Raw genomic sequence first — 13,979 nt, forward strand, 5'->3', positions numbered from 1 at the left:
TATGTAAATGAACTCGTAATTGTCTTGGAGGACTGAGTTTATGAACTGCTCTAAGTATTTAATGACCAATTCTGTAGGCTCAAAATAAAGGTAGGTATCTCAGAAATTCCTCAAAGATCATGCCAGTTTGTTAGCAAGAAGTTGTACTAAAACTTACTTTTTATTGGATAGAAAAAATTGCTGCTAACTAAATAACATAGTGAAATATGGAGAAGCCTGTCTGTACCTTGGAACATCCTAGTCATTGCTTCTTTGCAACTGTGGAACTTTGTAAATTAAATTGGACAGTAATTGGATAGAGATCAGACTGTTTAATCTTATTTGTGAAAAATTTACTGAGCATGAAAAGGATCTGCGATAACTGTGGATGTTTGTGTCTAGTTGTCGAAACAGAAATGGGTTGATACAAGTAGGTATGCAGCAGTTTGCAAAGATGTGGTGAAAGCAAAAAAAAATCATAGTTTGTTTCTATTTTCTTTGCAGTTCTGTAGACAGGAATGGAATTTATTTGAGCAATGTTTAATATTACACATGCAGCTTCCATGTTTACCTAAGGATTTTATTTGGCTGACAAAACCAACATCATTTCTGTTGGAATACCTTGTCAGCTTCTACATCTTCAGGTGACATATGAACTTCACAGCAAAGACCACATGCTCATTGCCCTGTGCACCTGCTGAGAAACTTCCTCTTTCCTTATGATGTACTTTGACAGAATGTAAGTTCTACACTAAAACTAGCTTTCAATTTTACTGCAATGTTTTAAAATTTAGATATGATTTTGAAATAATAAAACAGCCCAAGTTGGAAGGGTCCTTGAAGAATCATCTGGCCCAATCATTTGAGGATGGGAGTCTAGATGAGAATATGTGGCACCCTGTCTAATCATATCTTGAAAACGTCCCGTGATGGAAACTCTATCACCTCACTGGGGATGTTGTTGCAGTGACTTTTGGTTCTTGCTGTAAAAAAATTTCTTTCTTGGGATGCAACCTCTCCTGTGCAACTTGTATGTGCTGCCTTTTGTCTTCTGTGTGGCTCCTTGTGAGGAGGGAGCCTTCACCTTCTTTAAGTACTGGGGAACTGTGATGAGTTCCCCCACTGAGCCTTCTCTTCCCTAGAGAGAAAAAACCTAGTGTCTTCAGTATTTCCTCATGGGACAGGTTTAACAGCCCTTTGAACATTTTGTGACATTTCTTTGGACCCTCTCCAATCTGATCCTGCCCTTGAATTGTGGAGACCAGAACTGGACACAGTACTGCAGGCGAAGCCTGACAGGTGCAGAGTAGTGGGAGCTGTTTCATTTCTCATTCTTGAGACCTCTCGTGGCTGAGTGCATTGAGTGCATTAAGGGCCAAATACATTTCACATGCTGAAAGATTTTAAAAATTTAGTAAATCTATAGTTTAAAATGTTTTTTGGTATTTCTTAAAATACATTCTCACTATTCTCAGTCAGTCTTTTCCAGCATTTTTCTGTGTATAGATAGATTGAGAAAGTTTTTTTCAGATTATATTAATTATGAGAATGTGGGCAAGATTTAAAGTTGTAGGAACAGAATAGTGAAATATAGGAGACCTTGGTTCACAAAAGGTGCTGAGCTGGCTGTGAGTTTCAAGTGAAGAAAATTCCTGCTGAAGTCTGAAACCCATTGCACCCTCTCACAGAGCTGGAATGAGATGGGAGCCCACTGTAATGTCAGAGTATGTTGAATTATGGCCAGCTGGCTTTCTTGATCAATGTAAGTCAAGTAAGTGCTGGTATGGTTTTCTGTTGTAAAGTTATTTCTTGTTTTAAATGGTCATGTCTTTTTCAGGTGTTCATTTGTAAAAGGAATTGCCATGAATTAGGAGCTTCAAAACACTGGAGTGAAACTGTTTTTTGCTAAATATATTCTGCTCTTAAGATAGTTTGAAAAAAACCCACAAAGTTAATATATCATATGCCTGCCTTTATTAGTTAGAACTGGAACTGATGATATGAAGTCATCTTTACACCATAACTGCATTTAATTTTGTAGATAAAATTTCTAGGGCAGAAATGTTTTTGATTTGATGAAGAATATGAAAAATATCTGTAGCTTTTTCTGCTGTTAAAATGCTGTTGAGTTTTTGTTGCTGTCCACTAAACTTGGCATTTCAACAAAAATTGTAAGTTTGTAAAATTCCACTTACCTTGTGGAATTTCTTTTATTTTAGTCCTCAGAGCTGAGCAGATCTAAAACTACAGTAACTGTGGCACCTTGGAATTCTAATTTTTCTTTGTCATATTGGTTATTATATATGAATTCTTCCTGCTTGTGCCTTTTTCTGTGGTTTTTAAAGTCTTTTATCATGCTTTGAATTTAATAAATGTATCTTTGGTGAAGGAAGCAGATGGACCACCAAGTGACATGCACCCTCTAGGGGAAGAAGAACCTGCCACTTGAATTTCTTCAGCTCGTAGGGGACAGACCTTTGACACTACTTTGGTTATGCTTGAAGCTAAGTCTAGTCATGTCAGATAAAAATGCATATTCTGACTTTTATTTTCAGTATGTATGATTTGCAGTATCGCTCTAATGTATTCTTTCTTGAAATCTCAGCTTTCTACAGAAAAAGAGTAAGAAATCTTTCTCATACATTAGTAAATCTTTGTAAGTGCAATTCAAGACTTGAAATAAGATAAAATCAGCTTGAAAAGAACTCATTTTATATGGAGACAAGGTTTTGCACATAGCAATGCTGGAAGTCATCAGAGGGCAATATTAACCTTACTTGTTCCATACCTGTTTGCAGATATGTCCAAAGTGAGAACAGTGTGATGTTCCCTCTGAAAAATGGGGTTGAGCTGTTGTGCTGCTGATGAAATTTATGTGGAGATGTTGCAAGTGTTATGTAGTTTTGCCTTTCATTTTCTAAGTGCAATACATTGCAAACTGGAAAAAATGTGAGGGATTTTTGTTGTAGTTCCAGAAGGGGTAATGATCTGCTCAATTATTTTCTCTCAGCTTGAGGGAATGTTCTGTGTATGCTCAAAAGAAATTGTGATTGCAAAACTTTTTTGCTTATGCATCAGCTTCTCTTCCAATGAAAGTACCTTTTGAAAAAATACAATCTGTTCCTAAAATAAAGATAACACTATCACAGCAAAGTGGTGGATTTTTTTATTTATGTAATTTTAAGAACAAAAATCTCTCTACTTGACTCTATTAGTGCTATGTATATGCTGCCTGTAGAAAAAGCATAAATAAATAAATACTTCTTGCCTCATACTTTTAAGTCACAAGTTTGTGCTCTGTTGTGATTGAAGGGTTCTGTGAAGGACTCTTGAGTATTATTTTAGCATAATAACAAGAAAAAGCCCAAGAAAATACATGTATATACACAAAGCCCACAATAAACTTCTCTTTGTGCATCACTTTTAAACCAGGATGAACGGCATAATGCAACTTTTTTTACATCTGTGGGTCAGTTTTCAGTAGGAATTAATTTATACATTGTTTGTATAAAATCTTTTCAGTAAAGGCAGTGTATTGGGGAGTATTTAATTCCATTTATCTCCAATAAGAAGAGAGGGAGGTCCATAAATCTTTCTGTGTCTTGTGTTTTGATTGAAGGTCAGATCTCCTGGTTTGGCTATGAAAGCCCTCGCAGTTTCTGGGACTACATTCGCGTAGCTTGCCGAAAAGTCTCCCACAACTGCATCTGCAGCATTGAGAACATGGAGAATGTTAGCTCTTCTAGAGCTAAGGTAGGCAAGAGAAAGGCTAAAGTGACTCTTATTACATCTGTAATTTTTGTGACATTTCTGTACCTGTAAAAATACCATAGTACTTAGCTTGCTCCACATATTTTTTCATTGTTCGAATTTTTTTTAATGTGCCTAGTAAATATTTACTTTTTAAAAGCCCCACTTTTAAATCAAAATGTGTTCCCTTTAAGATTTCTTACTCAGTATGAAAAATTCTCTCAATTCAGTGATTGTGTTCTGTTATAAAAGGATTGTCCTCAGATTTTTTACTTTACATACTTTTCTGAAAACACAGTTTTTTAAGGGAAATTAAGTTCTTCTGGACATGCCTAAGAAATATTAAAATTGTAGAAATTGGGTGATTTTTTTCTTTTCCCTTCTAGTAATTTTACTTCATGTAGAATTTATGCACTGATAAAATAGGTGTGGTCAGCTCTTAAGATTTATTTTGTAGGTTTTTCTGAATTCTGAGATTTTGATAGATATGAATATTTAAATTCAGTAGATAATAAGATGCAAGGCTATTTTCTGAAATATTCTTATAAATAAATAAAAGCTTTCTATTACTCTGTGGAATACTTCATGCCAAACAGCAGACAGAGAACCTAATTTGAGCAGTGAGTGTGGAGAATGGTGTTAAGTTTTTAGGGGAGTATTTTGTATGTCTGGATATGAAAAGATGGTGAGCATGTTGACACAAATACCTATCACATGCATCAGTTTGACTGGTGTCCAAATAAGTGTCCTCCTCAGCCTGGATACTGTCAGCAAGGGTTTTCCTGTGCTAGTTGGCTCTGCTTTCACTGGAGGTGCATAGGCTTTAGTTCTTAGCTAAGCAGCATCATCAGTTTCATGGTTTCAGTCATGTTCTAAATAAATGCAACATAAAGGCAACTATCCAGGTAAATATCCTTCTAATTTCAGTGAGATTTAATTTAGTTTCTATGTTAAATTTTTTGCTGTGCTGATGGTATTTATGAAAGCAATTTTATTTATAATTTCATAGAATCTTGGAATGGTTTGGGTTTGAGATCTTGAAGACTAGCTAGTTCCAATCCCCCTGCTGTGGGCAGAGACATCTTCCTACTCTATTTTAGCTTGAAGCTACTCCCCCTTGTCCTGTCACTACGTGCTCTTGTAAAAAGTCTCTCTCCATCTTTCTTGTAGGCTCCCTAGAAGGCCACAGTTAGGTCACCCTGAAGTGGGATTATAATCTACTGCTGGTTCTGGTAGAATGTCTTATATTCAGCTAGATGTCAGTAAGCACCAAATATATTAAGCATAAAGACATCTTACTACTTTGCATAAGTGTTTCTAAGTTTATATGGTTTACAAGAAGAATTCCTGGTGTTCCCAGAAACACAGTCATAGCTGTGGCAGCCATTGAAATGTCTCCCCCTTGTAAGGCACAATCCCGTGCACCAGACCTACAAACACAGCACAACATGCTTTCCTAAGGGTTATTTTTTGTAGGTATTGCTGTTGTTTATGGAACTGTTCCAATGAAGTTTTGCTTTTGAACTCTGAAGGATTTAGGCCTCTTGGATTTGAATTTCATGTCTGTATTTTATGTACATGTTGTTAGTGAGGGGAAAAAATATTGTACAACACATTTTTTTATGTAAATCTCTCAAATATTTGAATGAACACAAAGAATCACTTTGAGGACAAGTTGCTGCCACTTTACTGTGGAAACAGCTGGATGCTTCCAATGCCATTTGTTTTAAAATGTAAAGCTTTTTGCCCTGATCTGCTGCCTCTCACATACATGAGCTTTTCAAAAGGCTGGAGCACATAATTAAAGAAAAAAACCCTCCACCCTCTCCTGAAAATTTTGGATGACTTAATTTCACAATAAACTTTGTGTCCTTGTAAGAATGCATTTTTTGTTTTCGTTATTGCTGTAATGAAGTACATCCTAGCAACTATTTCTGTTTAATGTTATTTTTGTTAATCAGTCATTTATTCAGGTAAACCAATGGTATTAGTTTTCAGAGTGTAAAACTGTTTCTTTCTGTAATGCTTAAATATTTGATACCTGTTTTGTCTTGCAGGGTCGAGCATGGATAAGAGTAGCACTTATGGAAAAACATTTGTCTGAATACATTTCCACAGCTCTGAGAGACTTCAAAACAACCAGGTATACAAGAATTCTATTTTTGCAATATTTTAGTAAATAAGGATGTCATTAATGAAAGACCTATAACCTAGTGAAAGGTATCTAGAGCTGGTATGGATTTGGTTTTAGCATGGGTAAAACTGGAAAATTGAAAATCTTCTCGTGATTTAAAAAATGTGGAAATAAGCCTGGAATTCTTGAAAAGTCAGAAGCAAAGATAACCTCTCTGAAGTAGGAACTAAAGCTGAAATTGTGGTGTAGTAAGGATAGATGTAGTGTTCCTTTCAAAATTAATAGAAAGACTAAGGACTCAGTGAAAAATAATTTTTATAGAACATCTTTTGAAGAAAAAAGGAAGACAATTCCAGGAACCTCTTGAGAACTGTAGAGCAGCAGAATTAGTGATCAGGCATAGCTAGGATTCTTGATATAATAAAAAAATGTGTAACAGTTTTTTTTTTTAGCTTCTAATGATAAAATCAGGGATGAGAATGTTCTTTGTGATAGGGAATACTCTGGCAGTTTTTAATTGGTTTTAGATAGTGTGATTATTAGGTGCTATTTTATCTCATAACAAGTATGTCTTAGAGATTTTTGATGAAGTCATCTGAGTACAAGTGGATCTGTAACATGTACTTTGTGTTGAACTCTAAAAGTTTAGACATAATGAATGGGCTATTAAAACAAGAGTTTTCTCTAAAAGGACTTCTGTTCATTTAGCATATTGTTTAATACTGTTTGTCCAGAGATCTCCCTATAGTTTGCCAGTATTAAGCTGACTTTGAAACACAACTGGGTAAGCATCCCATTTCATTTCAGTTTCTAAACCTGTTGTCTTATTTTACCCAGATTTGCTTGTATTTACAGTAGACAAGAAGCACGTAAAACAAAGAAAATCTGGAAAAGATTTACTAATATTGCTTCAAACTGAAAAGTCACATGGGTTTCTGAGGAGGAGATGAGGAAGAGTAGGGTCACAGATTATGTAGTTCGGTTGTACATTCTTGGTCCCTGTTTCAATAGTGTAGTTTGTTAGTGGATAGCAATGGTCTTATTTGATTAGCAGTTTCAAATTCATTTATTTAAAAATGTTAATGTTCAATATATTTGAATGTTCTTTCAGTGGTATATCTTTTTGAAACAACTTCTCTTGCATTCCAAACATAGTAATTGCAAAGTTTCTTTTGAAGTAATATTTTAAAATACATCTAATGGAAATAAAAATTACATTTTCAGGTTTTGCTTGTATGGATTTCGAAGCCTCTAGCAGCAATGGACAAATTTTCTTTTCCCATGTGGGATTTCAGATACCTAATAACTGACCTGGATTTTGGGTGATGCTTTGCATCATTTGTTTAGCATTTTAAAACATATATTTTACTATATGCATATTTAATAATTATTAGTATAAACTAAATTTCTTGTGTTACATGTATATGGCATACAAGATTATCTATCATGCTGATAGCTCTTTTTAAACCTCACTGTTGTGTTTAGCTGCCTGGAGTTAGTACTTGAATGAAGCAGCACATTCTTAGTGCTGTATGTGCATATTACACTTGGAAGAGGGGTTGGATTAAGCATGGGCACAAAATTATTTTTTTAACTTATTGGTCAGCCTCTTAAATTATAGCAGGCTGTTGTGTTGTGAGATGTCAAGTGTATATCACTGAATGAAGGTTTGTGGGTTTTCCAAGGGGACTGTTGGTTTGGCTGGATTGCTGCAGCTGTCTTTAACCCTGGCACTGCCAGGCTAACTTCTGGCACTCACCACTGAAGGTGTGCCTTGTCCTTTTTGTGTGATTTCTCCCAAGGCATTATTTTACAAGAGCTCAGTGCAGATTGGTACCTGGCAGTGATTTTACAAACACCAGTGGAATGGCTGGCAGTCTGCATGTGCTGGGGCACTGCTGTTTGTTCACAAATAAGAGTCACTGTGCTGAGTCAAACTGGAGTCCCTCTAGCTCAGTGCTCTGGCTCAGCCAGCCTAGCCTCCTAGTGCCCTTCCTGAAGTGAGAGCCTGCAGAGCTGAGTTTGTACTTCCTAGCCTCATTACTGGGACTATAATCTCTGTTTTGTGAGAGGAAGTCTTACAGATTTATTCCTTCTACTGAGAACATCTGAGATCTTGGACAACTCATCTCTGTGTAATGAATGGGTGTTTGTTTAAAAGCTGCAAAAGTGGGATTTCTCACAGCATGCATTATAACACAGTTCAATTTCTGGAGCTGTGCCTCAAAACATGTGTTTTCTGGATGTTCACCATGCAGCCAACTGGAGCTCTCTCTGAACTACCCAGAAGCTTTCATGCAATTCTTAAAACAGATGGAGTTTTGGTAGGGCAGTGTTGCTGGTATTTGTCTGGTTGTAGTCAGTAATCTGGCACCTTCCTGCACTCATCCTTGCTAGAAGATAAAGGTGAACTGTGCATCTCAGTTCTTACTAAGTGACATTTCAGCCTTGGCTCTGGTACTGAGCACCTCTTGGTTTTCCTCTTACCACATGCAATTCTCAGGGGAATTCTGATGGTTTTCCAGCATGCATCTTCCCAGCATGCAGTATTTTAAGAAAAGGTAAACTAACTGAAAAATAGCTGATTGGTGAAAATACTTTTTTAAAAAAGACCAGCTACTAAGAATTAAAATTGAATGTTGAACTTTAAAGGAACCTACAAGTACAGTTGTGAGAGAGAATTTATTTTCATGTGATGGAATAATTTCTTTATGTACATGAAAGAAATTCTTCCTTTCAGAGGTAAAGTATAACATACCTTCATAATTTTTTTTGCATTTTATTCATCTTGTTCTACTAGTTCATAGGACTAATATTGAAAATTCTTTTTGCTTATGTCTAAATTCTTCTGTGTTTTAAGATTGTGTTGTTTTGTGCTATGTAGTCTATTAGCTTGCTTTCTTTGAAATGGAATATGAATGCCTCTGGGGTTCATGAATTGTTTTAATTTAAACTGGATTTCTTCAGTTTTCTGCTAAATATGAAAAATAGCTGAATTAATTTCTTTTTTGTTGAAGGAGGTTTTATGAAGATGGAGCAATTGTTCTTGGTGAAGAAGCAAATATGCTTGCTGGTATGCTGTTGGGACTCAATGCAATTGATTTCAGGTACTGTATTTGTGTGCTTCACAAAAAAATGCTCAGGGAAAGTACTTACAAATCAATGTATTGTGGAAAACATTCTTAAATTCCTGTGGTAGGTTGAGAGGCAAAACTTAGGTTGAGGCAAAGATGAGGGCAAGGGAGAGATCTTGAATGGTTCTCCTAGATAAGAACCAAGTTGTGCCTTTAGGTAACTGCATGATTATGGGGTAGTTTTTTCAGGTATCAAAATCTTAAAAGGAAAGAAGTATAATTGCAGAAGATATTTCAAACCTATTAAATGAAGCTTATAGACATGACACCTTTTATTTTTAAACTGTAAGGAAAACTGTGTGATTAAGTACTTGGTTGTGTCCTGGTACTCGAGGATAGCACTGTAACTGCAAATGTAGAAGGTAATCTTTAACTTTATCACTTCTCAATTTGAAAAATATAACTTACAAATGACCATTTAATATCAATTGGTGTTAAAATTACCTGCAGCTGAACTACTTACATTAATTGACCTTTGCAATTTCTAGCCAGGCTTTTGTGGGTTTTCCTATATAATTAATTCTGTGATTTTGAGGTAACAAAGGTGCAAGCACACCCTAGATAATAAAAAAACCAACACAGCATGTCTATATATGTACATATATTAAAAAAAAACCATCAGCAAGATATAAAGATTGCAGTGCCTGTAAAAAGATAGAACCTGACTGGTGCAAGTCCTTGTTCATATGCCTGATTGGGCCAATTTAGCCTCAAGCAGAGCCACTGGCAGAGTTTCATAACCCAGCACAAGGAAAAGGAGACTGATAATACTGTTCTTCATTCTTCTGTCAGTTCACTGTTAGTATTTACCTTGTCACAAACCAATATAGGAGGCAAACTGCCAGAAAACAGAATGGATGCATTGAGTGACTGACCATTGCTAAAAGGCCCTTCAGAGATTTACTGCTGTTTATGTACCTTTGTGCCAGGCTTGTTGGACCCTTCTTTGAGCCAGCTAAATGTTGAAGAATGAAAAAACATCCCCAGTAAGAGGACTGGGTAGTTCTTTTTTTTGTTAGCTATTTTGGTTCACAGAAGCCTCCTATTAGTGGCAGAGATTATGGGAGAATAATGCTTAGAGAAGAAAAGGAACAAATAAGAAATGGGCAGTGTTTTCCCTTTCTGGTGGTAAAGAGCATTTAGTTCCGCTGGCTATGGAGCTGCACCTGGGTGGAGAAAGGGGAAAAAAAGGAAACAACCTAAAAATGCAGGTCTTGATGGCTGCTGAACCATCATGGAGTCAGGTAAGTGCCAGTGTAAGGTGGGGAATGTCGTGTTTGCATTTAAGAAAAAAATGGAAAAAATAGGGAGGGAGAGGTTGAAAACACAGGATAGCTTCTTTTTCCAGCATTGTGTCATTAGATTGGCTTAACTACATCCTTAACATATGTTCTGAAAGAACAGAAGTGTGCTGCAGGATGATAAGAGTGCTAGTCTTGTGTACAGCAAAATTCAAATCTTACCAGATTTTATTCGTTTAAGCTTTACATAATCTGAAATTAAACTGCTTCTGTATTAGCCCTGTACTTGGAAGGACTGCAGCTATACATGAATAAGCATTGCAAGATTAGGTCTGCATTATGTAAATCCTCTCATAAATAATCATCAATTGACTGTGTTTGTCCCTCAAAAGCCTAGGTGGTACATACTAGGGTATGAGGGCTTAGTTGTATGACTACTTGTTCTTTCTTTGTCCTCTGATTTCTAATGTAAAGGAACCTGTTAATGGTATTCAGACTGCTGATTGGCTCTTGAAGGCATTTACATTTTGTCAATGCAGCTTTTAAGAGTCTGAGAATTTTCTGTGCAAAATGGGAGCTTAGTACTACAGGAGTGTTTTTATTGTGCCACATATCCCAGAATGGTTCAGGCTGGGAGGGACCACAGTGTGATCCAACCTCTCTGCTCAGGCAGGGTTATCCTAGAGCACATGGCACAGGATTGTGTCCAGATTGTTCTTGAATATCCCCAGTGAGGGACTCTACAACCTCTCTGGACAATCTGTTCCAGTGTGGGTCAGCTGCACAGTAAAAAAGTTCTTCCTCATATTCAGGTGTAATTTTCTGTGCATCAGTTTCTGCCCCTTGACTCTTGTCCTATTGCTTAGAACCACTGAGCAGAGCTTTCATAGGATTGTGATTTGAATGGCTGAGAAGCTGTATCCATTCTTTGCATGGTATATAGGAGATTTTTTTTCAGTTCAGTATCTCTTATAAATGTTGACTAGCTTATCTATGTGGAACTGTAAATATGAATTTGCGCTGGAGATGAGCGAGCTTGCCTGAGAACATAATCTGATTTTTTTTTTCTCCCCTTGCAGCAACATGAAATTAGGTAATTGTGCTCTTGGAGGACTGCTTTTTCACTTTCTTGTTTTTCTTTTTATTTTGGGGGAAAAAACAACAACCCTTAGATGTACTTCCTAAACAGCACTTAAATTACTACATTGTCAAAAATGGCACTTTGCAATTCAGTTAGCAATAGCTGTGACTAACTAGAATCTGTTTATCAATAACGGAGATAGGAGCAATGAGGAATATGAGCCTTGTGGAAGCAGTTTTGTCACTTCTGTGATAATTAAACATAGTTGAAATGCAATAATTTATTTCCAGTAAAAAAAATACAGTGTAAACGAAAGCTTTATAAAGCTACAGCCATTTAAGAACATTTTCCAAAAGTTAGGTTCACTTATATTCTTCAGCTTCATGCACCTCAGCACCTGTAAGTGTCTGAAGGGAGAAAGACCCTGAAATGTTTTTGAGAAAATTACTTTTTACTTAGTAGAATGGTTATATAACCACTCTGCAAAACCTTTAAATTATGTTAAATGTGGAAAATTCCAGGCTTGTCCATAATTCTTCTGTTTCTGCTGCTTCAATTAGTTTTCTGGTTATTCTCTTGCCATCTCCCTGTATTATTGAGAATAAAAGTGAATGTTTCAAAATTAGGGTTTATAGCACCAAAAAATTACAAAAAATGAAGTTTCAGGTTGGTAATATTCAACTGTCACTGTAATTTAATTTTCTTGTAATAAACTTATTGTTGTTGCTCTGTTTTATCAGTTTTTGTCTGAAGGGTGAGGGATTGGATGGAAGCTATCCAGCTGTCATAGATTATACGCCATACTTGAAGTTCACCCAAAGGTACTTCTTAGCTTTACTCTGCTTTTTAAAATTTTATTTCATTGGCAAGGTTTTACTTTTTATTAGGCCTCTTATTTTTCATTTCATATGCAAAATGACATTTATTTCTCAGTACAAACCTGTACACTCTGCTACCTCACTCTTTCAGACTGTTGGGATTGTTACATGATTCATGAAATGTGAGTCATGCTAATTGTGTTTCCTTGATTCAGAATAACAGTTCAGTGGAAAATGAGTGCTGCATCTCCTTTGATGATCACCAGACCAAGCTGTCTTTTTTCTTAGGCCTTTTCTGTGTAGCCATAAAACGAAATAGATGTTTTGTAAATAAAAATAATATATACCCTGATAAATATAAAATATGACATAGACAATATAAGCCATTAGCACATCACAGAAAGTCGTGACCAGGCTATGTAAACTGATTTTTTTAGCTGCATTTTGCTCCTCTGATCAGCCTTATGATTAATAATAAAAAGAATTCTTACTATCTAATAAATCAAGTAGCAATTTGACATCACCAAAAAGCATGGAAATTAATGTTTTCTGTTATTAGGTTTACCAAAAGGAGAGAAGCAGTTAGGAATGGTCTTGAAGATGTACAACTGAACAGGAAACATCCTAGTTACTCTCTTGAAGTTCTTACTAGCTTACATGTTAGTGACAAATTGTGATTCAGTTTGTATCATGGGAGTATCACAGGGTTATGGAAATCACTACTTAAAAAAACCTAGCAAAGTCTGTTAGTTAGGGGGAAATATAGTTGTAAGGGAAGATTTTCAAGTGGGTACTGGTATAAATCAGAATCACAGAATTGTTTGTGTTGGAAGGCACCTTTGGAAATCACCTGGTCCAAGCCCCTGCCAAGACAGGGTCACCTGTAGCAGGTGGCACCTGGAGCAGAGAGGGACACTCCACAACTTCCCTGGGCAGCCTACACCAGTGCTCTGCCACCCTCCATGTAAAGAAGTTCTGCTTCATGTTGAGGTGGAACTTCTTGTGTTGTAGTTTATTGCCATTGCTCTTCTTCCTGTCACTGGATCACTGAAAAGAGCTTGGCAGCATCCTCTTGACACCTGCCTTTGAGATATTTATACACATTGGTGACATCCCCTCTGTCTTCTCTAGACTAAAATAAATTCTTGTCTTTGAGACAGATGTCTGCATTCTCTAGCATGCATTGATTATGGAAGATATGAAGATATTTTTACAATGAGTCTACTTACTATGTAGGGAGATACTTCACAGAATGTAACAGGCACAGGACCTTTGCTATAAACATAGATACACGTTCTGATTTAAATTGATCTTGTTTTAATGGCAACCACTTTTTTGGGTTTCTGCTTTTTTTTTTTTAAGAAACAAAATCTATATTGTAATGCATTTACCCTTTGTACTAAGGAAAGTAGCTCACATACAGTTGTCTGACTTGGCAAAGATCACAAGCAAATTTTTGTCCACTTTTTTAGGTGGTTATAGAAACGAATGCTTGAAATACAAGTTGTGTTTAGCAAACCATCATATCCCAATGCTTCTTTTTTTTTTTGTTTGCAGAGCTTTTAAAGAAATACAATATTTCAATTTCAACCAGAATTTGCATTTTTATAAGCACAGCTTTTGACTTGGCTAATAAATATGATTCTTCAGTTCTGACAGTATCAGCAGTGATGAAGAAGAGCTAAGAACGCTGGGCAGCAGTGGCAGTGAAGGCAGTACTCCAGAGAACATTGGTCCTCCTTTCATCACAGATGAAAGCAGTTGGTACAACAAATGCAAAAGGGTAGAACAGAAGTACCGGCTTGCATTGGAACAGAAGGTAAAAGATTCGTTTTGCGTGGG

The 13,979-nt window shown here is 36.3% G+C and overlaps 1 protein-coding gene across 1 annotated transcript in view; it reads left to right on the forward strand.

The window, feature by feature from the left end:
- RUNDC3B (RUN domain containing 3B) overlaps window positions 1-13,979 on the forward strand; it is a 50,357-nt gene that overhangs the window by 11,482 nt on the left and 24,896 nt on the right. The window contains exons 3-7 of the mRNA XM_054273730.1: window positions 3,599-3,732; window positions 5,787-5,872; window positions 8,881-8,970; window positions 12,060-12,140; window positions 13,788-13,956. Of these exons, the coding sequence (XP_054129705.1) occupies window positions 3,599-3,732; window positions 5,787-5,872; window positions 8,881-8,970; window positions 12,060-12,140; window positions 13,788-13,956 (560 nt within the window). The remainder of the gene's footprint in view (window positions 1-3,598; window positions 3,733-5,786; window positions 5,873-8,880; window positions 8,971-12,059; window positions 12,141-13,787; window positions 13,957-13,979) is intronic.

Source organism: Melozone crissalis, unplaced genomic scaffold (assembly GCF_028551555.1).
Source record: "Melozone crissalis strain CALT ecotype California unplaced genomic scaffold, PUWL_Pcris_2 ptg000016l_1, whole genome shotgun sequence".
NCBI lineage: Eukaryota > Metazoa > Chordata > Aves > Passeriformes > Passerellidae > Melozone > Melozone crissalis.